Source organism: Sabethes cyaneus, chromosome 1 (assembly GCF_943734655.1).
Source record: "Sabethes cyaneus chromosome 1, idSabCyanKW18_F2, whole genome shotgun sequence".
In the NCBI taxonomy this organism is placed as follows: Eukaryota; Metazoa; Arthropoda; class Insecta; order Diptera; family Culicidae; genus Sabethes; species Sabethes cyaneus.
Genome location: NC_071353.1, coordinates 98,307,672 through 98,334,376, shown reverse-complemented (window position 1 = coordinate 98,334,376; position 26,705 = coordinate 98,307,672). Strand labels below are relative to the sequence as shown.

The window sequence follows — 26,705 nt, the reverse complement described above, 5'->3', positions numbered from 1 at the left end:
ATTGGTGTGGGTGCGTAGAAGATTTTCCGATCGATTGGCGTAAAAATATTTGAAATCGACCGGGAAACCGCTATGCTATTAGTGCTCAAAATTTTTCATTTTTTCCTGATGCTCGAATTTTTCGATTCCAAGATGACACGCTATCCCAAACATTGCCGTAAGACGTAATCCTACGTAAAAAAAATCACCTAGATCAGCGGTTCCCAAATGGGGGTTCGCGAACCCCCATGGGTTCGCCAAAACTTTAGTACGCTGCAGAATAGTATAGGGAAATCCGTCAGGGGGTACGCGAACCGAAAAAAGGTTGGGAACCGCTGACCTAGATAATCGAGTCCGACCGAGTAGTTTCTGAAAGCCGTCAATCTTTTAATCGCTGTGTAAAAAATATTGTACTTGAGATTTACTTTGGTATTATCGTAATCGAAGGTAACCTTCAGCCAAAAGTTCCATTGCTTTTTGAAATGCAAATTTTGCAAGTCACAAACATTTCACGCTTGTTCTTAACCAAAGTCTTCTTGTGTTTGTGTCTGTTGTGGAAACGATCATAAATTATCCCCGATGAATTTTTTTTGTTCGCCTTACAGTCTGGTGGATTAAAGTAGATTTCCTAAAATTGACAAATATTTGTTAAAATTATGTACATTTTCTTAACTGGTCATGATGAATTTAAATTTATGGTAACTACCGGGATTTCAGAAGGAAATCGTTCAGAGATGAGCTAGGCGAATCGTGCCATGTCTGGAAGCGGAAAATTGAGGCGACGAGCAATGTAATAATCGACAATTCGTTGCTCAGAATCCAATTTGCTGTGCATTTGGTAATGCTCGGTTATTATTTTGCCCTTTTCATTGCGATTCAAAATATCATTGAGCAAATTAATTGTCATACTAGTTGGTAGTTGTTTGTGTTCCGATAATCCGGGCAAAACATCTCTTTCCACATCCAAAGCCATTTCTTTATTGGACGAAGCTTGCCGGTGTAGTGCGCCTTCTTTCCATTGAATTGACTTTTTGCGTAGAAGATGCTTATGCGCCGTCCATTTGGCAACCGAAAAAACATTTTCAAGTACTCTTTCGTCGGATAGTTTTCAATATTTTACCGTGATTCCGTGGCCCATAACGGCGATATTTAAGTATGACTAAATTTGTAGACAAAATACATTTTAGCAACTAAAATAACATAAATGACTGGATCCAATTCCCACACATCAACGATAAGTTTGTGTAGTTCCGGATTTCTTTCAGTTTCTATTGTGGGGAAATATTAAAATATAATATACTAGCTGATCCAACAAACTTCGTATTGCCACAAATTAACCTGTGTTGTACATAAATCATGAATCTCGGATGATCTTTGTCACAATCTCGAGTTTTGCAAGTTTCTTAGGAGTTCAACCTTAGATGATTCATTTTGGCAGTTACGTAACTATGAAAGCATCCCAGGTAACCAATAAGCATCACCAATGCTATTCAAATATAGGCCAATAAGCCAATAACTTAAATGCTTACTTAAATGCTATTTTGGCAAAATATACAGCTACTTTACTGATAACCTTCTTATAGTGCTGACAATGCAAATTTACAGCTAATTACCGACACGAAGAATTTGAATACAATTTTGGATTCCAATTTACAACACCAAAATGCAGTTATGCAGTCAAAAAGCTAACATACAATAGCGTGCAGTATAAAATGCCAGATACGCTGATTTGCTGCTTACGTTAAGGCTTATTAGTTACCTGGAATGGGTAATTTAATATACACATTTGCAATTTGTCCTCACAGTAAAGTAGAAAACAACTCCCCTGTCCCCTCATTGCATGGCCAAAATGCCATGATTGTACAACATTACGCCGAATATCATTTTGCGAAAAACCTTAAGCGGAATGTACCATTTCACGGAAAACTTTTTTGTGGAAAGTACCATTTCGCAATCCTTTCCTTACTCGCTGTCGCTCGTTCCAGGAAACCCAGGTAGACTTAGGAAAATAAATAAACCTAGACAGTAGTGATTTCTGCGGGGAGTTGCCTCCCCACAGTAGGCGGCGCTTCCGACGACGGGTCGCCGGCAACACTCGCGGCCGTCTCGTCCTGACTGATCTAGTGTTACTATAGATAGTTTTTGTGATTTTGTTATTGACTAATGTTTTATGGAAGAGTCTCGAATTTCTCGAGTTCGATTAGTGTTTGAGTTTCGCAAAAATTTCTGTTTTATTTGTATGAGAGTCCATATCCCCCTACCACAGGGGTGAGAGGTCTCTAACTATCATAAAATAAATTCAAGACTCCAAAATCTCCCACATGCCAAATTTGGTTCCATTGGCTTGATTAGTACTCAAATTATAAGGAAATTTGTATTTCATTTGTATGGGAGCCCCCCCTCTTGAAAGGGAAGGGGTCGTAATTCACCATAGAAAAAATTTCTGCCATCTAAAACTCCCACATGCCAAATTTGGTTCCATTTGCTTGATTAGTTCTCGAGATAAGAAGAAATTTGCATTTCATTTGTATGGAAGGCCACCCTCTTAAAGGGGAGATGGATCATAACTCGCTTTCTAAAGAGGAGAGGGGTCTCAATTCAGCATAGAAAAAAACTTGCCTCCAAAACCACTTACATGTCAAATTTGGTTCCATTTGCTTGTTTAGTTCTTGAGTTATGAGGAAATTTGTTTTTCATTTGTATAGGAGCCCCCTCTCCTAAAGTGGGGAGGGGTCCCAATTCATCATAGAAAAAATTTTTGTCTCCAAAAACACACACATGCCAAATTTGGTTCCATTTGCTTGATTAGTTCTCGAGTTATGAGGAAATTTGTATTTCATTTGTACAGGAGCCCCCCCCCCCTCTTAAAGTGGGGAGGGGTTCTAATTCACCATAGAAAATTTTCTTGCTCTCGAAAACCTTCACATGTCAAATTTGGTTCCATTTGCTTGATTAGTTCTCGAGTTATGAGGAAATTTGTATGGAAGCCCCCCTCTTAAAGGGGAGAGGAGTTATAATTCCCCTTATAAAGAGTGGAAGGGTCTCAATTTACCATAGAATAAATTCTTGTCACCGAAAACACCCACATGCCAAATTTTGTTCTATTTGCTTGATTAGTTCTCGAGTTATGCAGAAATTGGTGTTTCATTTGTATGGGAGGCCCCCCCCCCTCTTAGTGGGGGGAGGGGTCTCTAACCATCACTAAAACCTATCCTGACCCCAAAAACCTCTACATGCAAATTTTCACGCCGATTGGTTCAGTAGTTTTCGATTCTATAAGGAACATACGGACAGACTGACAGACAACCAGAAATCCTATTTTAATGGTATAGATTTACATTTCAACGAACGTTTCATACTACTTACTGATATTAAATTGCGGGTCAGCCATGTAGTTTTTTATAAAATCTTTATTTACAGTTCTGCATGTAGTCATCAACACTTATTTCAACGATGGTTCTGCAATTGATGAAGGGACGGTAGGGGAAAGAAATGAATAATTTTGGTTTTTTGGCAAAAAAATAATTTGTAGGATATGAGTCAAATTTCTTTTTATAAATCAATTGTCTGTGAGCTCTACAGTCTGAAAAACTCGAAAAATGAGTCTCCGAGTTGAATTAACGCTTCTAGCAAGAAACAGAAATGGAAATTCGAACAACGGAATTTCCGAAAATCGTCCAAAAAAATTTTCCTTCTGTTTTGTCTTTTTTCGTATACTTTTGCATAGAAAATAATACCGTATATATTATAAGCAAGAATAGATTCGGTTTTCACGTTTAAACCTTAAATAAAAAATTTTAAAATCCATGTTTTTTTTGCTCGATTAAAAAATTTACTTTGTTTTTTTCGCCCCCCCTTCAGTGGCCGAACACCGGAAGGACAAAAATTTTATAAAATATTTGTAATGGCTTATTATTTTCCATGCAAAAATCTACCAAAAAAGACAAAAACGAATGAAAAATTTTTCGGCCGATTTTCGGAAATTCCGTTAAACAACGGAATTTCCATTTCTGTTTCGTACTAGAAGCATTAACTCAACTCGTACACTCATTTTTCGAGTTTTTCAGGCTGAAGGACCCACAGACAGTTGATTTTATGAAAAATTAACTCTTATGATACAAATTATTTTTTGGTACCCCGATTTTTCAAGCCAATTTCCAAGGGGGGGAGAGGGTGACAAAAATTTTTAAAATTATTTGCAATGACCTAATTCCAAACAGTTCATGGTAAATTTTACCATTTAATTAATATAATATTTTGTATATAAAAACATGGTTTACATTACCATGATGTTCGTTTTGGTGCATATGCATAGAATGAATTTTGTTTAGATTTAAGTCGGCTTTGATCTCAGCTGGTAAATTTGACATGAAATATTTCTTCTATTTTGAAATATTGAATCGTATGCTGCAATTTAACATGTTAGTGAAAGTAACTTACTAGAAATAAGACAAAGCACAACAAAATTGTATTTGTAAGTACGTTGCAAACTATTTTCCTATTACTTAAATCTTCAAAATAACGTAGTGTAATAGTACTATATAGCAGTTCAATAATTTTCACGCGAAATTAGCTGGCATTGGCACGTATAGTTGTGTGCCGATTAATTTACAGCACGTCAGCTGTCCCTAGCCATAAGAATCAACTGCATCGTACATTAGTAGCAAAATGGCATTCGGAAAAGGCGCAGACGAGCATGGTGGTGAGTCATACGATTTTACCCTCCAGTAACGCGGCGTCACGGCGTGGTCTGCCGTGGTGTTTTGCTATAGTTGAAATGGATATAAGTGTGCTTAAGGTCTTTCGAGTTAAAAGCATATCGTCTGCGTTTCGCCGTGGACACACTGCAGAAGAATTGGTGAAGCGAAAATAGAATAAAATATGTTACATACTTACTCCAATTCCGCTCTTTTAAATGCAATCGCGTGATAGCTGTATCGCTGTGCGCTGTACGTTTATGCTTCCTTATTCGTTGTTTTGTTCTTCTACGGTTTTAGAGTTTTTGACAGAAATTTCAGCCCGTTTCTGTTTTTATCGTGGATTTGCGGGGGTAGCTGCTGTAGACCGGTTATACTTTGTTTACAACTAGTAAGATCATTCTAAAAGAATATATTGATTTGATAGCTCTATCGTTATAAGTTTGTGACAGATCGACTGATATAAGTGAATCAATAGGATGAGCAAAGTCCTTCAATTCTGGTCATTTTTAAATTTATTGAACATGAATGTGAAGTTGAGTCATACGAATAAAGAAAATTTTATGCTTTTTCAGTATGTTATAATCAAAGTGATTTTCACATTTGGCACTTACCAACTGCAGCAAATTATCTGCAGGTCTACAGAAAATTACTTAGAGACTGTAGGAAAAACATTCATCAAAAATGCGCCACTCTGAATTTACACTTTCTCGCCGAGTAAAGCGGTATTTCGTTGCCGGATACACGATATACAATAAATCCGCGAGCCTTTGTTCCAACCGCATCTTCATTAGAGGAGTAGCTCTTTTTTTGATCACTGCTTGATTATTACCGCATTATCGCATCTCAGAAGAAATCGAAATGAAAATCCATTTTATCACGTTTACATTTTGCTGCACAAAGCAGGGTGGTGCGATTCGCTAAATATAGTATGTATGTGATTTTAGTTAGCAATATTTAATAAGTTCCTGCGGGTCAAGGATAAACTTTATCCAGTTGCTTACTTGTTTAAGTAGCTGTTAGAGCAAAGCATTGCATCCTAAAATTGCATTCTAAATTCATACCTTGAATTTATCATTGTGAAGTCTAAAAAGGCAGCAACGCAACGGTGAAAATAAATCAGAGAAAATCATACTCAACGGCCGTACAGCTTGCCGAAATGTATAGGTCAACATTAGTTAAGTGCTTTCGATTAATACTTTTTCTACATTAACAGATCGGCTAGGAAATAATGTAGTCGAACTGTAAAAGTGCCTTCGAAGCATCGAGCGATGATTGGCTGCCAACACAGACTGCATGCTGGCTAAGATGCGTGCGTTATATACCTACCTTCAGCGCAAACCGAGCTCAGCAGCGCAGCGGTGAAGTTACCGCGCGGTTGAGCGAACGAATTTATTGTTCCCTGGTTCGCTACCGACCGCACTGCACAGCACTGATTCAGTGAAAGATGTGAAAGATCATTGAACTTTACGTCGAACGGCTGGAAGCGAGAAAATGTGATTATTTTTACTTAAGACTAAATTTCTATTTATATGTATGTAGAGTGATGATACCAGTTATAAGCAATTTGATTCGAACGGTACATTTATTAGCACTAGTAGGTACTATGCAATAGTTGTGGCCCGATAACGTGAAATGGGCAGTGTATCAGCAGGCTATAATCAGTAAAATCCGATCATGGACATCGATCATCGAGCTCAGATCAACTTCATCAAAACCTATTTTTCAGAGCATCAAAACTTAGTTATCGCGTACTGTACATTACTCTTGAAAAGCTGCTCAATGTATGCTTGTGCAATGTTGTATTATTTTAGAGGTTTTTTAGAATATCTAAATTGAATTTCTACTGCGAAACTCATACATAAATGCCTTGGTTGCTACACCGTCTGGCTTGTTTTAAGTTCAATTCAACGTCTAAGTGAATATAAATTTTATAAAAACCTGATTAAATCCACCTGGCGGTGAAAAAAACCGTTTGTTATACCATCTTACTTGTTATTTGAGATAGAAATCGACACGTCTTTGCGAAATTGTACCTATATATACACTTCTACCAACATATAATAAATATAAAAAATAATAATACCTTTCACTTAGTATCAAAATTATGAAAATCGGGTCAGTCGTTCAAAACTTATGATTTAAACAAAGTTTGGCAAAAGGACGATTTTTGGTCCCATCCTATCTCAGAAATAGACATCCCAAATGCCAAATGAAAAAACTCAATTTACCCGATTCACTTGGTGGTGAAAGGAACCTTTGTTATACCATTTTATTTGTCATTTGAGCTAGGAATCGAGACGTCTTTCAACTGAGCTAGTTGGCTCTTATTCCTTCTTTTGCCATATAATGATTACAAAGAATAATAATACCATTGACGGAACTAGCAGCGCTAGGCCCCCCTAGGAGAGATTTAGCCTTTAGCCCTCGAAAAATCGACTTAGTTTTTTTAACTTAAAAAAACTATAGTTACAACTATAGGGAAAAACGCTTTTGTTTTGTTTTTCACCACTTTTATAAACCCCCATGCTTTAATTTGCAATATGCCACCGAAAACGAATATGCGCACTAGTTTCGCCAATGAATGGTATCAAAATCATGTAAATCAAAATCAAAATCATGTGTCGCTTCAGTCGTTCAAAAGACTTGATTTAACAAAAAGTTTGGAAAATCGACGATTTTTGGTCCCACAATAACTGAGAAAGAGGTACCCTAAACGCGAAATAAAAACATACGGGTCAAAACTTGTCTGAAAACGAACATGTTTACAATTTGAACATTTGAACGATATCAAAACACTTTTAAAATAAGATAGCTTTTTTCATGTAATTGCTGAGTAAATATAAGTTAACTAGCTGATTGCCCGATCTCACTAGGGACTCCTGGTAGCTGGGTTGAAACTGTGAAAATACCCAGTGCGAACCCGTCGTCTGAAAAGTGCAACCCAGGGCGAAACTAGATTCAACCTGAGTGAAAAAACAAACGTTTTGACAGCCGTTTGATTGGAACTAGAGTGAATCTAAGCTAGTTTTTTGATAGAGTTAAGTTTTATGATGTACAATACTAAGACATCAGCAGGTAGCAAATTTGAAAAAGGTTTACCTTTACGCTACTGGTTAATAAATAAATACTAAAATTACTAAGTTGGACCTAAGCAAAAACAAAATCAGTAAAAGCCTTTTTTACGTGTTTGAACCTCCCCCTTTTTAATGGCTACGCTATTCCCCTTTTCAGAAATAAAACAAAGTGTACAACTGCTAACACAACTTGTGCAAATGTAAGATAAACGCATCCCGTACTTATCACTGGAATGGAAACGAAACAAAGGTTTATTTACCATGTATTCCTCCTCGGTGGAATCCCCCTCTTTTCTCAAAGTTAGTTGCACAACTGCATACTGTTTAAATGCAAGAGAAACGCAACCCCTTTTACTTATTTGGATCCCTCCCCCCCTTGTTAGGGATTTCCCCCTTCTGTCAACTTCCCAGTGCTGATTCTCAAAAGCCAAGGAACATTTGTGCCAAGTTTGATGAAGAATTGTCCTGAAATTTCCAAGTTATGGCCTCCCCCTGTTATGAACCCGCCTCTCCTCTTCTTGTCAACCCTTCAGTGCTGATTCCCTTACGTCAAGGAACATGTGTGCTAAGTTTGGTGAAGAACCGTTCAGGAATTTCGGAGTTATGGCCTCCTCCCCCTGTTACGACGCCTCCAGCCTCTAATCAGCCCCCAGTGCTGATTCCCTTATATCAAGGAATATGTGTGCCAAGTTTGGTTGAGATCGGTCAAGGCGTTCTGGAGTTATGGTGGAACATACAAACATACTCACGCTCATTTTTATATATACAAGCTGATTACCTGATCTTACTCGAGGCCCCTTTGCCTCTCAGTCACTTGTACATCTGTTATTGTAACGAAAATTCTCATAGTGCAAAAAACGAAACCCTTTTTTCATTTTATTGTGTCTACTCTCTTAGTCAGTTTCCCTCATGTTGTCCTCGATCCACTTGTAAATCTGACTTCTTCCCGGTAATCCCTAGAAATCGATAAAAACTGTTTTAACATAGCATTTTTATTCGACCTCTATGCAGTGCCAACAGTTTCCCAGTCGCTGGAAGTCGCCTTTCATGTTTCCGGTTTCTAAAAAGGGTAACAGGCGTAATTTAGAAAACTATCGTTGAATTATTTTTTTCTGTGCTTGCTCGAAAGTATTGGAAACCATTGTTTATAATTATCTGTTCTTTCACGTGAAAAACTACATATCCACCTCACAGCATAGATTTAATCCTGGTAGATCGGTTTCCACAAATCTGCTTCATTTTACTTCACTGTGCTTACGGGCAATGGACCAGCTTGATCAGGTTGATGCTGTTTACACTGATTTAAAGGGAGGCATCATCTACTAGATCGCAAAATGGCCGTGAAATTAGGATCATCTTAATCTGACTAGTTTGGAAATTGCTCAGGTGCCTCTCAGGGTAGCACTTTGGGACCTCTATTGTTTTCACTGTATATAAATGACCTTTCCCGGCTATTACCGTTTGACACAAGACTATTTTATGCTGACGACATCAAACTTTACATGATCATTCGTACTGAAACGGACTGCTTAAGACTACAAGAGCTGATCAATATATTTGCTGAGTGGTGTGATTGTAACAGTATGACGATTAGCATCCCCACGGGTGAGGTCCCGTCGCCTACAACTCCGTACAAGTGGAAGTTGAAAGAGAGCAATCGACGAGCTCTTAATGTTTTTGAGCGTAAGATCCTGCGATCAATTCTTGGCGACATGTTAGGCGAAGGAGTGTGGTGCATATCAAGTATACTAAGATGCGGATATTGTGACGAGGATGCTAGAGTAGCGGGTGTTAGGGGCGACTGGAGAGCGACAGTCCAAGACCCAGAAAGGTGGAGACGGCTACCGAATTCGGCATGGATTCGATAGGTGGATTGTCGCCGAAAAAGGAGAATAAAGCAAGTAATTAGCTTTCACCATGATTTTGGGGATAATAAGGCAAAATGGACATCTTCTCAAGGTCTGCACAAGACGGGACAATCACCAATCGATTTCTGGCATGTTTTATAAACTAGCGGCTTCTAACTAATTTGGATTACGTGCTCATTTTTACCCATTGCGCGACGTCTGTCCGAAATCGTGCAACAAATTCTTGTTGGGTTATGAAGTTGTCTATACTGTATATCTAGATAGAATTAACAAAAGGTGTAAAAAGACATACAGTTGAACAGACGGTGTATCGAACGTCATATGTTTCATATGAGAGCTGTCAAATGCCCGGTCAAAATGAAGAGCTTTATCAAAACAATAGAAGAGAGGGCTGGCATCATGTCGACCTCTCAAAAACTGCCAAACAGCGAATCATTTCATTTTTGATTTTTTTTAAATTTATCATCAAATATAGCCTTAATTAAAATCAAAAGAGCGCTGCTATATTCAGAAAATGATACGCTATCATATGAGGTAAAAAACTCACTTTTTTGGAAAAATGAAATACTATATTAATGCCTCAAGGTATCGAAGCTTTGGAAAATAATCTATCTATATCTATTGTTACTTCACTTTATAAGTTTTCGATTTTAAAATGCTGTATTTCACTTTGATGTTTACTCGGCGACGGACTCAGCAGAATTAATTACTGGTGACGTTACTAACCTACTGGTAACCAACTGTTGTGACTGTGTTCTTAGGAACAGCGGAAACGGACTTATCGTGCGTGGTAGCTTTCTAGTGGTGCAGGTCGAACTGATCGAAATTATTCCGTACATGATATAACATCTATATTTATATAAGAGGCTTATCGGTAACTAAAAACAGGTCCCTGACAGGACTTCATGCTTTCGTAGCAATGGGTTGTATTCTCAGTCACCTCACTGGTCGACTGCTGGACTGCTCGAGTGCTCTGGTTGACTAAACTGCTCAACTGGACTGGTCGATTAGACTGCTCGATTTGATTGCTCGACTGGACTGCTCAACTGAACTGCTCGATTGAACTGTTCGATTCGATTTCTCGACTCAACTGCTTAATTGGACAGATCGACTTGACTGTTTGCCTGAACAGCTCGATTTAACTGCTTGAGTGGATTACTCGACTTAACTACTCGATTCGACTGCTTGACACATATACTTGACTTACTACTCGACTTAACTGCACGATTGAACTGCTCGACTGGACTGTTCGATTCGACTGCTCGACTGGGTTGCTTGACTGGACAGCATGATTTATCTGCTCGACTAGACTGCTCGATTCAACTGTTCGATTCGACGCTCGACTATCTGCTCGATTCAACTGCTCGATTCAACTTCTTGATTCCACTGCTCGACTGGACAACTCGACTCAACTGCTCGACTCGACTGCTCGAATTAACTGCTTGACTTAACTACTCGATTAGACTATTCGAATCGGCTGCTCGACTCAACTGCTCGACCCGATTGCTCGATTCAACTGCTCGGCTAGACTACTCGATTTTATTGCTCGACTCAACTGACGGCTTGATTCTACAGCTCGACAAGACTGCTCGACTTAGCCACTCAACCCGACTGCTTGACTCAACTGCTTGACTTAACTGTTTGATTCGGCAGCTCGACTTAACTGCTCGATTCAACTGCTCGACTGAACTACTCGACTGAACAACTCGACTGGACTGCTCGACTCAACTGCTCGACTTAACATCTCGACTTAACTGCTCGACTTAACTGCTCGATTTAACTGCTCGACTGAACCGCTTGTCCCGAATTCTCGACTAGACTGCTCAACTAGACTACACGATTCAACTGCGTGAGTAGACTACTCGATTCAACTGGTCGACGGGACTACTCGACGGGACTACTCGACTTAACTGCTCGATTAAACTGCTCGACTTGACTGCTCGGTTCAACTGGCCAACTCGACTGCTCGACTCAACTGCTCGGCTGGACTGCATGACTGAACAGCTTGATTTAACTGCTCGGCTAGACTGCTTGATTTGACTGCTCGACTCAACTGCTTGACTTCTGTTTGATTTGACAGCTCGACTTAACTGGTCGATTCAACTGCTCGATAAAACTGCTCGACTTGACTACTCGACTTAACTGCTCGACTGGACTACTCGACTCAACTACTCAACTGGACTACTCGACTCAACTGCTCGAATTAACCGTTCGACTGTCTGCTCGATTCGACTGCTCGAATGAACTGCTCAACTCGACTGCTCGAATGAACTGCTCGAATCAACTGTTCGACTTAACCGCTTGACCCGACTGCTCGACTAAACCATTCGATTCGACTGCTCGACTAGACTACTCGTTTCAACTGCTTGATTGGACTACTCGACTTAATTGCTTGATTAAACTGCTCGATTTAACTGCTCGACTTGGCTACTCGACTCGACCACTCGATTCAACTGCTCGTCCGGACTGCTTGACTGAACAGCTTGGTTTAACTGCTCGACTAGACTGCTCGATTTGACTGCTCGACTTGACTGTTCGACTCGACTGCTCGGCCTAACTACTTGACTCAATTGCTTGATTCGACTGCTCGATTCGCCTGCTCAACTCGATTGCTTGTCGCCGATATCATATGGTCAGAGCGGAGCAAGTCGCAAAATTTAAAAAAATGAGGTAATGAGGCAAACGATCAAGAATTTTCTATGCAGCATTTTACTCTAATCAGTCTACATAAATGTTGCAAACAGCCAGAAGTTTTTATTCGGTTAAGTAAAATCCAATACAACCATAAAAATTATTTGTTTCAGTTTCCGGCTATGACTCTTTTAGGTACAACTTCTTAGAGCTATATTATGCAATATAAGAACTCAAAGAGTTAATACAAGGATTAAACATCTTCGCAAACACTGGCCAATGGAATGTATCCGCAGTTTTCGGAATTCTGAACAGACATTTATATTTTCCGGATCGTAAGATTCGGGCTCAACTAGTATAGTATATTTTCGAATTTCGAATAAATATTTTTATATAAATCTAAAAATTTCGGATCGGAATGAATGCTGATGGTGATTTGCTTAAAATAAATACGAAACCCGAACCAGGCCACGTGTCACGAAACATAATCAAATGTAAGACGTCTTTGTAGCCGTTACTTTTTCCAACCGGGCGAACCTGCAATGGTCTCATGAGTGACAACGTAGCGAGCCTGGTGGAGTCCATGAAAACAATGTTGCTTTCCTCTCAGCTTGCATCAGCTGGCCGACAGTCACTCATAGCAAAGTCGTGCAAAATTGGCTCATAAAAATGTACAGTTAGCCCAATTCGTGCTTTCAGCTTCAATAACATCAGCTCTATCATCATCGTCATCGGAGAAGTGCAAAATCGCGAAATTTTGCCCCTTTCGGAATCCACCGAAGGGGAACACACCCGGCAAGCACCACGCGAAGAAAGTTTCTGACGGAAAAAAGTGGGCTACAAAGCGAAGGCAAAAGCGGGCCCCGCTGAGTGCACTTGATCAGATTTCACTCATTGATTAATTCGATTAAGCTTCGTTTCGGCTGTGTTCGCATCCTAATCTCATTAACCTTGATCTCGTGCTGAAGACAGCTGCATTTTCGGCTGAATCCACACGTAACCATTACCGAAGCTGGCGGCAAATTTGGGAAACACCGCGGTAACAGAAAACACTCTTGCCTGTTTTGATTTGTTTTTGATTCATAAGTTTACCAATTATTTAATTACCATCTTTCTACATCTTTCCGCGCACCAACCGATGGATTCTATTTCTTCAACACCTCCGCGGCACTACGCAACCGTAAATACTCGCTTCGGAGCACAAGAATGTTGCGTCTAAAACAAGAATGAACATAAAGTAGGCAAGCGGGATGTTGAAGCTATTTACTTGTTACGACTTATTAACAATTTTTGTTTTGATCCAAACTAGGTTCGCTCGGGGTTTACAAGCGCGAGATCCAAGTGGGCGCTAATATCGCGAATGAAAAATGAAGCGATCAGCAGCTGATAGCTGCATGGGCTTCAATATAAATTGGGCCACTCGATTTATTTTTTAAGGTAGACTGATTTTAATCTGCTTTCGGCGATTCTTATCGTTATTTGTTAATACTGATCGGTTCAAACAACATGCCTACGAACATTGCTTTGTGAATGCTAACTGAGCTAGTGACCCATAGCTAAAAAATACTTTTAGTGTTTACGATTATTGGAAGCATGTGTAGGGATACTTAATAATATATAATTTCAACCAAACCGCTGATATCGTAGGTTAACTTTCTATTGTAAACTCGTATAATAGTTAGTTCAGTTTCAAAGGCGAGCTTTCGAACTGCCTCGCAGGTGCTGCGAGTACCTGTAAATCTTTAGCGCAGTTATTTTGCGATTAGACATTAGATTTGTTTTCGCATAGGGGAAGGGCGGTAAAGATGGACACTGCGGGAAAGACGGACACTTGTCATATTTCATAAACAATAATTTTTTGAAGCAAATCAATTATGGGAAATGTTTCTATAGATTGAATTAACACTTTTGAACTAAACTGCCGATTTTTAGCAGCCTAGCTGACAAATTTATAAGCAAAACAAAGAAAAAATGCGTCTATACGCTAACCGATGTAATTTTGTGCGTGAAGAAAATAGCTGGTAAATCGTTAAAAAACAACATATTCATGCTAAACCGACGCCATTGCGTTAGTTTGATCTTTCACTGAATATCCATTGGAAACCTAGTGAATTTTTGAATATTCAGTAAAAAGTTATTGAAGTTTGAAAAAATGGTATCCAAGTCGGGAAAGACGGACACCCAACGGTAGAGAAAGGCGGACCCATAGATTTTGAACCCATTTTGCCCAACAACGATTTAACATTGCAAATACTTACATATTATATATGTAAAAGTAACCAGAAGTCATATAACAGTTGGAATGAGCCAACTTTTAGAAACAATTAATTCGTCACCAATTAAAATATTGAAGGCAACCATTCTATTTTCTCGCTCAAAGGGGGGATCGGGAAGGGGGTTTTCCCAAACCAATTCTTTCCTAAATACATGATGAAATATGTTAATTTTTCTTAATACTGATAATTCAACGACCCGTGACATCTTTTTGCGAGTGTCCGTCTTTCCCATATCAAGTGTCCGTCTTTCCCGCCCATGCGCAGAAACTCTGATTTATACATGATGTTTGTAACATTAAAAAAAACATAAATTTTGGAAGAAATTTTCCAGCACACGTTGTAACTTTATTAGACAGAGACTTAAAGGTTCAGTTTATACGAAAATTGGGATCAATACAGTTATATTTGAGTAGATATTGAGTCTTTACCTTAAGGTGTCCGTCTTTACCACCCTTCCCCTACCACATGGCGAGCATACGACCAGTTGGCTTGTTGATTGTTGGTGAGTACATACATATTTGCAAATGTATTATTTTTTGTTTATCTGAAGTCAATAAACACGACAGGAGCTTACATAAGCCGATGGTTACCCATTTCTATTGTTTCGCACTAGATAGTTTGAAAACCTATGGCTTGGCTGGCTGCACAAGCGCTTTGTTTGGATCAAACTTTCAACTTTCATATTATGCAAAGTTACCAACGAGCTTTTTACTGAGTGAAGCTGTACGGTTAAGGATTGCCAATGTGTGAAAAGCGGTAATTCGGGTGGTTGCCCTTTTGCAGATCACACACTAAAGTGATGGATCTCTGTTTGGCTAACACTCTGGAACACCGTTTTATTTGCTTAGTCATTAACGTGCCCGTTACTGGATGCTGCCTTTGATTTAAAACTGGATCTTCGTTGCAAGTCACAGAGATTAATTTGCGTTTTCTCTATTCGTTTGCGGGGGTTGTATTTTGCGTTATTACAGTAATGTTTGAAACTAATGGCAGTCAAATCGAATTGGAATAGATCTAAAATTGTGATTAATTTGGCCAACATAAAGCAAACTACATCATGTTCTAATGTCGCCCATAACGTTACAGAATGTATAAAAGTTATCTAGGAACTAGGCTAGCAGCTTAAACGATTGATTTTGTGTAGCAGCTGTAGTGTTTTTTGGGCATAGATTTCACCAATCAAATCATTTCCTGAGTATCCGATCGCCGATGCTCGAGACTTTGCATGCCAAAACATTGGCAGCGTTCAGTTTAAGCTACGAGGTAACATACCAAGAAAGAAATCTCCAAATGAATCGTGCAATTTTTATTGCTTGGATTTAATTCTAGTAACCCAGTTTATGCGGAATGGATACCAAACGATGGAACTGGTTTCTAATGTGAATTGCATAAAGAAACAGTGCAGTGGTCTAAAGCGCATGCGGTCGGGAAACTCGTTATCTGTGTTGAACATGAAGTCAAGCTGTCGATTGGCTTTTGCGATGATTAATCGTAGTGTAGTTAAAATAAAAACACACTATGGGTAACTTCCAAATATGAATCTCTGTTACTTTGGATTTATAGTTGACCAGACATGGTGTGAATAAATATAATAGCATTGTTAATCCGGACAAACGAAATAAAATAAGATTTCTAGACTTTCGAGACCTTCCAAGTAGAGAAATATTTTCACTATCAAAGCGATAAATTAAACAGCATAACGGCACATTTTTTGAAACGCATGATGAAAAGAAATTAAAGAATACTTTCATGTCTTGACTGCAGCTTTGAAGTGACGGTTTACTATTTCATTGCATTTGAATTACCATATGACAAATGCATCACGACATCACGAAAAAGCTTTAAGTACCAATAACTCGATCATCCTTCAACTAAGTCGCAAAATATTTATATCAATCGATCAGATTTTTTTCTATGAATTGAATGGTGTAGTTTAAACAAATTGTTTTTGGAAATTCACTATTGATAACACAAACGTCAAGCATTATCATAAGTGAAGGCGGGGTCTGCCCCGAAGTCTACGGCATCTTCCTGGTTCTATGCTGAAAATAGTTATGGCTACTCTTTCGTCGGGCATTCTGGCCACGTGTACAACCCACAGCCTGTCTTGTACTACATTCACTATATCAGCATGCATCTGTGCCGCACTCAATTTTCCATTTAACGTTCAAAAATCCCAAACACTCGCCGATCAGCTACCTTTAGCCTCCATGATTCATGTCCGGAAAGGACCACCGAGAGGATTAGTGTGTGTTCTGTAGAGCGTCAGTTTTGTGCGAATCCTACGCAATCCGTAGAAAGTCCGATTCGCAACTGCAATTTGTCGTTTTACTTCACGATTTATATCGTTCTCATTTATCATTTTGTTCCCCATCCAGCTCCACCTCGGCACCAACACCATTTAGAATTTAGACTCCCAGTTGATTCCGATGATATCAACATCATCCCCAAAACCAAGAAGCACATGAGATTTCGTGATGATAGTCACGTACCTGCCTAGGTAATGTTGAATAGCAGGCTAGAGAGCGCATCCCCTTGCTTCAGGCCATTCAACGTCACGAAAGCGGCTTAGGTATCCCCACCATTCTGACGCTCGATTTTGACCCTTTCAGCGATGCGCGAATCAGCATAAACCGGAAAACCATGTTCTAGCATTATCCACCACAGCACATTTTGTTTATCTGAATCATATGCCACCTTAAAGTCAACTAACAGATGAAGAGTCTACAAGTTGTACCCCCTGGACTTGTCTAGTAACTTACGCAGGATTAACATCTGATCTGTCCTTCTGATTACGTCATTTAACACATCAGGTTACATGTTCGATAAAGTTATGTGCGCACCGAGTCTTAGATTATGATTTTAAATTCTTTAATCATATCACAACTATCCAAGCTTGATAGAATACCAACCGGATTTAAAATGTAAACTCATCCGCGGGCAGTCTTCACCCTTGTCCTGAAATATATTATTTTCTGCTACGCATACAGAAGCTTATAAATGTAATATTTCTTAACCTTTAAAATAACTAGAGAAATTTAGGATAAACAAAAACAAATATGTTAACATTTACACAAAATTCTGTCAATCTGTCCATTTGCGTAAAAATAAAATCAAAATTGTTCCTCCTGCTTTATTCTGAGAAATCGTCATTTGGGGGCATAGTGCTTTTTACACCATATTTTTGCCTTATTTCAAATATTTTTTTCTCGATAACCCAAAAAGCGAATCGACTCGGGTCTTCTGCACTCTAAACATTGTATTTTTTACTAATACTTAAAATTTTGTTTTCATATGTGAACCTCTTTCCCTCTCCCCTACGGCTTCTTGAACATGATCATTCGAAAAACACATGATTTGCGGTACCATGGATTGGCGCTCGGGGGCTTATCCGAAATGAAAAATTCCAAAACGACATGAAAGTATTTTAAATTATCTTGTCTTTGAACCATTCTTTTTTTTAAATTCGAACGCGTAACAAAATGGCGGATATTCAAACATAAAAGTAAGGTTTTTAGTCGAAAAAATTGACTTTAAACATTTCTAAAAAATACAAAAATTGTAATATCGAAAAAAGGATGGGTCAAACACTAGATAATTTTGTTGGCTTTGAAATAAAAAAAGAATCATAAGAATTGCTTGAGCCGTTCTTGAGATATTTATGGTACCGACTTTCAAAACCTGGTTTCGAGAAAAACGACGTTGACGTTTTTATTCGCTGTGTAATCGCTCCAGCCATGCGCGGTACAAATAGCAGTAACTTTGTCAATTTTTGGAATTCATCGAAATGACTTGAAACACATATAGCTAAAATGTTAATCTTTCGAAATAATCAATAAAAAAAATTTCGATTTTTTTAAGTTGAAAAAGTACTATGCCCCCTTAAGTATTTTTCTCCATTCGGTTTCCACCATAGGTTAGATAGAAGCAAAGGAATATATCAGTCAACCAATAATGTCGCAGAGTTAATTATACAGAAACAAAATAGCAAAGCAAAAACAAATAATCACGTACCGTTGCTCGATTAAAACCAGCTTTACGAGGTATATTGTCATTTGATCTTCCACACGTCGTCTCGTAGTTTATGCACTAGAAGAAACCGACTGGACTCTTGAAACGTATATTAAAATTCTTTGGTCATGTTGACACAACTTCCGCTCAACTTTAACTTGCAAACAAAGTAAATGTATTCACCAATGGAGGAAATACTGCTTTGAATAATAAATATTACACAAATCATAGAGAACAGACCTTCCTTCAGGAACAAACCAATATTGGTGAATCATTGAGAAAAAAAAATCTAATTCAAAATGCTCAATAAATTAACATTACCACATATCCCGATTTTTACGAGCCATAATGGCGGACGTGTTCATAATATTTGAACAGCATTTTTGACATTTCCCTAATACATCGCACGTTTTCTTTCCGTACATTCCTGTAGTTTTACCGCGAACGCGCGGAAAGAAAACGTGCGATGTATTAGGGAAATGTCAAAAATACTGTTCAAATATTACGAACACCTCCACCATTATGGCTCGTAAAAAGCTGGATAGCACAAAATGCACACGAAATAATGAAAGTGTAGTTGAAAGTAACCAAACCATAGAGAACAGACATCCAAGCGAAAGGTCCCCACCTGGATAAAACAAATGTCAAATTAGTTGGGAAACTATAGTGATGATGTCGCTATAAGCGCATAAAATTCGACACTAAACTCACAACGCTTACAGTCCATATATACTAGCGCCAGAGGAGCCAAAGGTTGTCAGCAAGGGGTTTCCAACAGCAGTGATTACTACGCACCTTAGAAAAAAGTTACTTTTGATTACTGTACTGATTACCTCTGATTACCAGTAATCAATCCCTTATGATTACTAAAAATTAGTCATGATTACAAATGATTACTTAAGATTATCATTGATTACTATACTGATTACATTTGATTACCTAATTAATTCATAAATGATTACAAAAGTAATCTCTGATTACTACGCACTGATACGCCTTGCTGGAAACCCCTTGGTTGTCAGTGTGCAAATCAAACGAATCATTTAAGGGTAGACGGGGCAAGACCGCCCGCCTAAGCAAAACCACCTGTTTGGACACGCCGCCCGTACTGCGGTCGGTATCACTGTCGTCACTCGTGAGTGACCTACATGAAAGCCACGCTATGTATTCCCGCTTCCAGTATAAGAATAAGTCTTTGTTGCGCCTCACGCTATTGTTACTAAAATCTATATAAATCAGCTCAGGACGCTGTCAGTATCCTTATTATCATCATTCGCATTTATCATTATCAGCATTCAGTAGCCCAGTTGCTACTTGTCTCTGTTGCCACCACTGTTACGTGGCTAGATTAGTACGAAATGTAGTTGACTTAGTGCCACTGTCGGCCTGCTTACCAGTAGCCGCCAGTATTCCATAATTGTTATCCCGCTTGTGATATAAGTGAATATAATTCGTATAGTAAACCAGTGTACTATTCAGTAACTGAACATAAAGAAACCCGTGATTCCCTGATTCGGTGATCCAAATTCACCAGGCCTTAATTGCCCGGTACAGTTTACTACAATTGGCAGAGGCCAGGAAGGAAAATTAGAAAACACAACGTAGGGCCTTCCACAACGGACGAACACCACCTGTATAAAAAAAAGTTGTAGCTCAATTTCTAATCTATCTGCTTTAAATGAACAATTGATCTATTACCTACATGTAAAAAATAAAAACATAAATATTTGTAATGATTTTCTATTTTTTATTGCGATTTGGAAACACTTCCAAAAAATAGAGTATTTTTTCCATGCGGGGTGAAACATGCCCACTAACGGGGTAAAACCGCCATAGCGTATAACTTTAACAATATTCAACCGATTTGAATGAAACTGGTGGCATTGGATTCGTGAATTTATCTAATTTAAACAAATTGAACCAGTTTGCTATCAAACAATACATAGTTCCCCGAGATTCGCAAATTCGAAAGAGTGTCCGGCAACCACTCGTATTGGAAGAATATCAGTAATATAGGTACCAACAGTCTTGAAATTGATACCGTATAGTTTCTTTAGACAACAAGATGGATCGGGTTAGGCATCCTGGAGTCAATCTTTAAGGACTAGAGAGGATCTAAGATAAAATATAACAATATGGGTATTAAAGTTCCTACAATTTATCGGGTGGGTCATTTTTTGACATTTCAAATTGTTCTGATTGATGAAGCAGATGCATATTATTTTTCCATTGCTAAGATAATTTGCTATATTTTCATAAAAAATATGTTTATTCCATGATATTTGTTCCAAGAGGGAGGAATTATTGAAAAAAGCTATAACTGAGAAAACAAGAAAATGTCCATAGAGCCCGCGGGAAAATTGGCGATTTAGATTTTTCCAAACAGTCTACCAGCTACAAACTAAGCACATTTATATTGCTTTATGTAAATCTGAGATTCTTTGGTCCAAACTATGCAATTATTTTAAAAATCTCCTTAGCGCACTAGCATTCTGTACAACGGTCTTGCGCCGTTCGTTGTGGGCGGTTTTACCCCCAAATGACCGAGTTACACATTTCACTATTTATTTCAACAAAACTGCATGAACAGTTACCTAATTTAGGTACTGTCGGATGAAGACAGGATCAGAGATGCGATATGGGTTGGATTTACTAAAAGTTTTAACGTTTTGAATAAAATAGACCCTAGGTTCTGCGGGAACAAAGTTATAAAAAACGAAACAATTATAACGAAAAATCTGTTTTTATTTATTTCTCCGATAGTTTATACGATATTGCTGTACAAGGTATTGTAAAATATTGCGAACGCATTCAGTAATATGACTGTCATCAACATTTAACACCAATTTGAGCAAGGCCCTGTAAAAACATGGTGGGCGGTATTACCCCGGCGGGCGTTGTTACCCCGTTTACCCTTAGTTGGGTGGTGTCAAAAAAATCGACTATTGAGATTGCTGACAGCTTCCGTACGCACACTAGGCCGCGTATACGTACACGCGATTTGTTGCTGCTGCCGTTGGTTTTTCCATGTCATTTTTCAAACTGGGGGAAAACAAACCACCAACACAACCGCAAATTAGCAAGCTCTATAGTGGTGGTGTCGCTAGCTTATTAGGTGATTTTAATTTGAAATTTCATCCAAGAATTCCCGAAAACTTTGTGCCTGTTCTCTGTGACCAAACTGTCCAAAACCTGCTGATAGGGGTCAAGGTAAAGACACAATAAAACAATAACCTCAAAACACAATAATATATTAGTACTGTATGGACACGGAAAGTTTGAAGAATATTGCTTACTAGATTTTTTGGTAATAATCTGATTATGGATTTAGTGCCGAAATTTGAATATGTCTCCACATTTGGCAACACCGAAATAGTCGGCTGCTATCGGGTTCTCTGATCGATATTGCTTTCGCTGCAGTCGGTCAGTCAACATCGTTACTACGTGTCCAAACCCATGTAGTCAGGAGTGTTTAATCGCTTCATAATATTATTAGTAGATATAGCTGACCTGATAAACTTCGTATTGCCACAAATTAAACTGTGTTGTACATAAATAGTGAATCTCGGATGACCTTTGTCACAATCTCGAGTTTTCTGAGGAGTTCAGCCTTAAAGGATATAAGATATAAGGAAATTTGTATTTCATTTATGTGGGAGCCCCCCCCCCCCTCTTAAAGCGGGAGGGTTTATAATTCGCCATAAAAAAATTCCTGCCTCCTAAAACCCCCACATGCCAAATTTGGTTCCATTTGCTTGATTAGTTTTCGAGATATGAGGGAATTTATGTATCATTTGTATGGGAGCCCCCTTCTAAAGAGGGTAGGGGTTCTAATTAACCAGAGAAAAAATTCTTGCCTACAAAAACACCAACATGCCAAATTTGGTTCCATTTGCTTGATTAGTTCTTGAGTTATGCAGAAATTTGCATTTCATTTGTATGGGAACCCCCCTTTTTAGTGGGGAGGGGTCTCTAACTATCATAACAGCCCTCCCCGGGCCCCCAAAATCCTGCATGCAAGTTTTCACGCCGATCGGTTCAGTAGTTTCCAAGTCAACATGCGGATAGACAGACAGACAGACATTAATTCATTTTTATAGGTATAGACTAATTGACCCGACAAACTTCGTATTGCCGCAATTTAAACTGTGTTGTACATAAATCATGAATCTCGGATGGCCTTGGTCACAATCTCGAGTTTTGCAAGTTTCTGAGGAGCTCAACCTTAGATGATTCATTTTGGCAGTTACGTAACTATTAAAGCATGGGTAGTTTAATAGACAAATTTATTGTCTTGGAATTTTTCCTCATAGTAAAGTAGAAAACAGCTCGCCCCTCCGGTTGCTTAGCCAGATAAAATAAAGCGTATAGAACTTAAATACTCGCCGTGATTGTATAACATTTCGCCAAAAAACGATATTAACCTTTTCGTGGAAAGTACCATTTCGATCCTCGGGGTGATCCTCTCCTTACTCGCTGTCGCTCGTATGGACCCAACTGAAGGAAAGTAATAGAGATCAGTAGACCTAGGAAAACAACTTCAGCAGGAAAGGAACCTAGACAGAGGTGACGTCTGCGGGGGGCTGCAGATAGATTTAGGTAGTTTTGTTATTGGAAGAGTCCAAAATTTCTCTTTTGTTTTATGAAAGAGTCCAAAATTTCTCGAGCTCGATTAGTTTTTGAGTTATGAGGCAATTTGTATTTCAAAGGTAATTTGTATTTTAAAGGGGAGAGGGGTCAAGTAAATTGTATGAAATTTGTATTTTATTTGTACAGGAGCCCCCCCTCGTAAATAGGAGAAGGGTCGTATTTCACCATAGAAAAAATTCTTGCTTCCAAAAACCCCCACATGCCAAATGTAGTTCCATTCGCTTGATTAGTTCTTGAGATATGAGGAAATTTAAATTTCATTTATAGGGGAGCCCCCCCCCTCTTCAAGGAGAGAGGGGTCATAATTCACCATAGAAAAAATTCTTGCATCCAGAAACCCCCTCATGTCAAATTTGGTTCCAGTTGCTTGATTACTTCTCGAGTTATGCAGAAATTTGTGTTTCATTTATATGGGAGCCCCCCCACTCTTAGCGAGGGAAGGGGTCTCTAACCATCATAAGAACCTTCCCGGCTCCAAAAACCGCTACATGCAAATTTTCACGCCGATCAGTTCAGTAGTTTTCGATTCTATATGCAACATACGGACAGACAGACAGACGGAAATCCATTTTTATATATAAGATAACTAGGTTATATTATGTGATACATGCGCGTGCCGCGCCACATACCTTTTCGCAAAGAGAATTTTTGCTCCGTCACAGAGCGCCCCTCTCGAAAAGCGCATTGGAATTCGATAACCGCCAATTCTCTAAAATGGCCTCAGTGTATGAAACAGGAACAGCTGAGAGAATTTTGTTTACCGATTTGAGCAGAGTTATGCCCCAATAAAATACTTCAGTATCCATAGCAATCGGAATTCGTGTATCAGCGAAATATTCGTTTACTGAATATTTATTGTTGTTACGAAACATTTATGTAGTAAAATGTCATGTCACCACCGTGATGCCACTGCAGTGTTGTACCACTGCTTGGTTGAAAATGAATAATGACAGTTTGCCAAAGCGGAAAAGAAAAGTACAAATGTCTTTAGCATGTCAGCCCAACAACCATTTTAGTCGTATAACAGCGTAACAAGCGATTATAACCCGGTAACTAGCTATACAACGGTTGAATAAGCTACTAATCAAGAAAAATGTTTGTTGGGAGTGATTATAAGCCTCGAAAGATTATTAGGATCTAGAATGTAATAAACCTCTTTCGCACCTAAAGCTGTGTAAGCATTGCATTAATAGAAAAAGGGCATCCATTTTAAAAAGCCGTCTGTGTGAATTTCTGTAACTACCATTTAGAAATTATAATAAATTATAATCTATGGTTTATGCTTGTAAATGTGTGAAGTAAATTGAGATAAATTTATTCCATTTACTCCATACTGTCCTGGTTTATCTTTTTTTCAGTCTTATAATAATAGTAGTCACATAGAAAACATAACTTGTATAAACCGTACAATCGCTCCAACATCCAACATTTCATTGGCTGACCTTATTTGACTCTACACAGCAGCAATAGTGTAACGGAAGATAATGAGAACTACGTTTTATTGCAACTAATGCAAATTTATAACCACTTTTTTCGATCAGAGTCAGGACGCTGCAGTACATGCAGTGCTTTTAAGCGTCTTAATATAGACTTTGCAGCATTTAACGGACTCATTCAAATGCATGCTTTAGTTTTTCGATCGCGCCACACTAACGCAGGGGTTGACGTGAGCATTTGTTTATTAAAATTTTCTACTATTGTTTACCAGGTAAAGTTTTTTTCTGGCAGTTTACGTGAGATGTGATAAATCAGTAGCTAGAGCTTATAGTTTCTTTTTTAAAGTCAGTGGCCTGTTTGATGTAAGTCGAGTCAGTGAGATTACTTTTTTATTAAATAAAAATATGGTTGGCCCCAAGTGCCCACATTTTTCTAACGCTGGCAAACGGAATAGGAACCTACTACTCGCCTCCGAACTTACGAATGTTAAAGCGTAGGTGATACATACCGCTTTTAAAACTTTATTCGGTAGAATATTCTGTTGGAATCGTATGTTAATAATGAAACATTCTCAAGAATCACTCTAATGATATATTTCTTTTCTCTTGTGATCTTACAGATAAAAATCATTAGAAATCCTTCGCCTGTAGGGAGCAGAAGTCAGTAGTTGCCATACAAAACAAAATATATTCATCGCCTAATTTCGCAAGTGACAGTGCCTGACGGTAGCGGAAATATGAATGGCTCAAGTTACGAAATCAATACGAATGGAGATATTCTATCACAGAATCAGCAGAAGGGCTGGTGGACCATTGGGCTTATAAATGGGCTGTATAAATATATGACAGCCGAGACCTTTGGCTACAAGCTGAATGCCAATGGAGCTAGTCTAAAGAAAAAACAACTCTGGACACTAGAACCTTCCAACACCGGAGAAAGTGAGTATAAGCATCTTTCGACTCCAAACTAGCTAGAACAATACAAAAATTTGACAGTTGTTTTTATAATTTTAAGCATCGAATAGGGAATCCTAATTTTATATCCCAAGCAACAATATAAATTTTATTATACTTTTATTGCGGTTTTAAAGATTAATTTTGGTCTTAATGTCATGATAAAAGTGTAATAAAGCTTAAATTGTTACTTGGGATTTTTAGTTTAGCAACAGAAATGTCCAAAAGTTGCAAATAGTACCTAGCGTTCTGATTCAAACTTCGGACTCAAGCAAAATGTCATCTTATTATCAGTTCAGCAGTTGGAAAATTTATTTATTTCCACTGCAAAATGTTGAAAATGACTTTGTCTCAAGCAAAATGTCATCTTATTATCAGTTCAGCAGTTGGAAAATTTATTTATTTCCACTGCAAAATGTTGAAAATGATTATAAAATCGTTTTTTATAAAAAAAAATACTAATGAAGTGCAGTTCGGATTTGATGCTATCTTTTTTGGTCATCATTCAAATTATAAGCATTTCTGTCTCAGACTTCAAACATGCGTAATATATAGATGAAAATTAATTTTTATCGTGCACCTAATTATGAGAGATTATATAGTTTTTACTGAACACTTGCTTTTTCTATTCACCTAACAGTATTATTTGGTTTTTCACGTGTAAAATTTTTTTAATCGATACTTACATAGTAGTTGATAAATATTTTCAAAGTGCGCGAACGGCATTTAAAGCAAGTTCAATTTACACAGATTTAGAATCAGGACAATTTATATTCATAAGACAAGAACCAGAAAAATCTGATATTAGTCGTGGTTGTCCGAAGTTTGAATCGCACGTGCAAAATGTGATTCAAATTTCGGACACTTAAATTTTTCTAATATCTTTAAAATAAGGCATTTATCACTGTATTTCAACTTTGTTTTAGTTAATACATACCTGCCATGTGTCTCATAATCATAACAAATCGCAAATCGCTTTAAAATTGATAAAATAATGCAAACGAAAAAAAACAGCAACTCTTACGCAAAACGCTAAGAGCAAGCTAATCAAGTGAAAATCTGAATTTTCACTTTTCTCAGCACCTATTGATTTCCAACAAGGAGTCTTACAGCTTGATGTTATACC

The 26,705-nt window shown here is 38.2% G+C and overlaps 1 protein-coding gene across 2 annotated transcripts in view; it reads left to right on the top strand.

Moving 5' to 3' along the window:
• The window catches only part of LOC128738734 (protein singed), a 74,346-nt gene that overhangs the window by 21,899 nt on the left and 25,742 nt on the right, over positions 1-26,705 (top strand). For both annotated transcript variants that reach the window (XM_053834081.1, XM_053834089.1), the window contains exon 2: positions 25,246-25,564. In XM_053834081.1, the coding sequence (XP_053690056.1) occupies positions 25,363-25,564 (202 nt within the window). In that variant the 5' untranslated portion in view covers positions 25,246-25,362. The remainder of the gene's footprint in view (positions 1-25,245; positions 25,565-26,705) is intronic.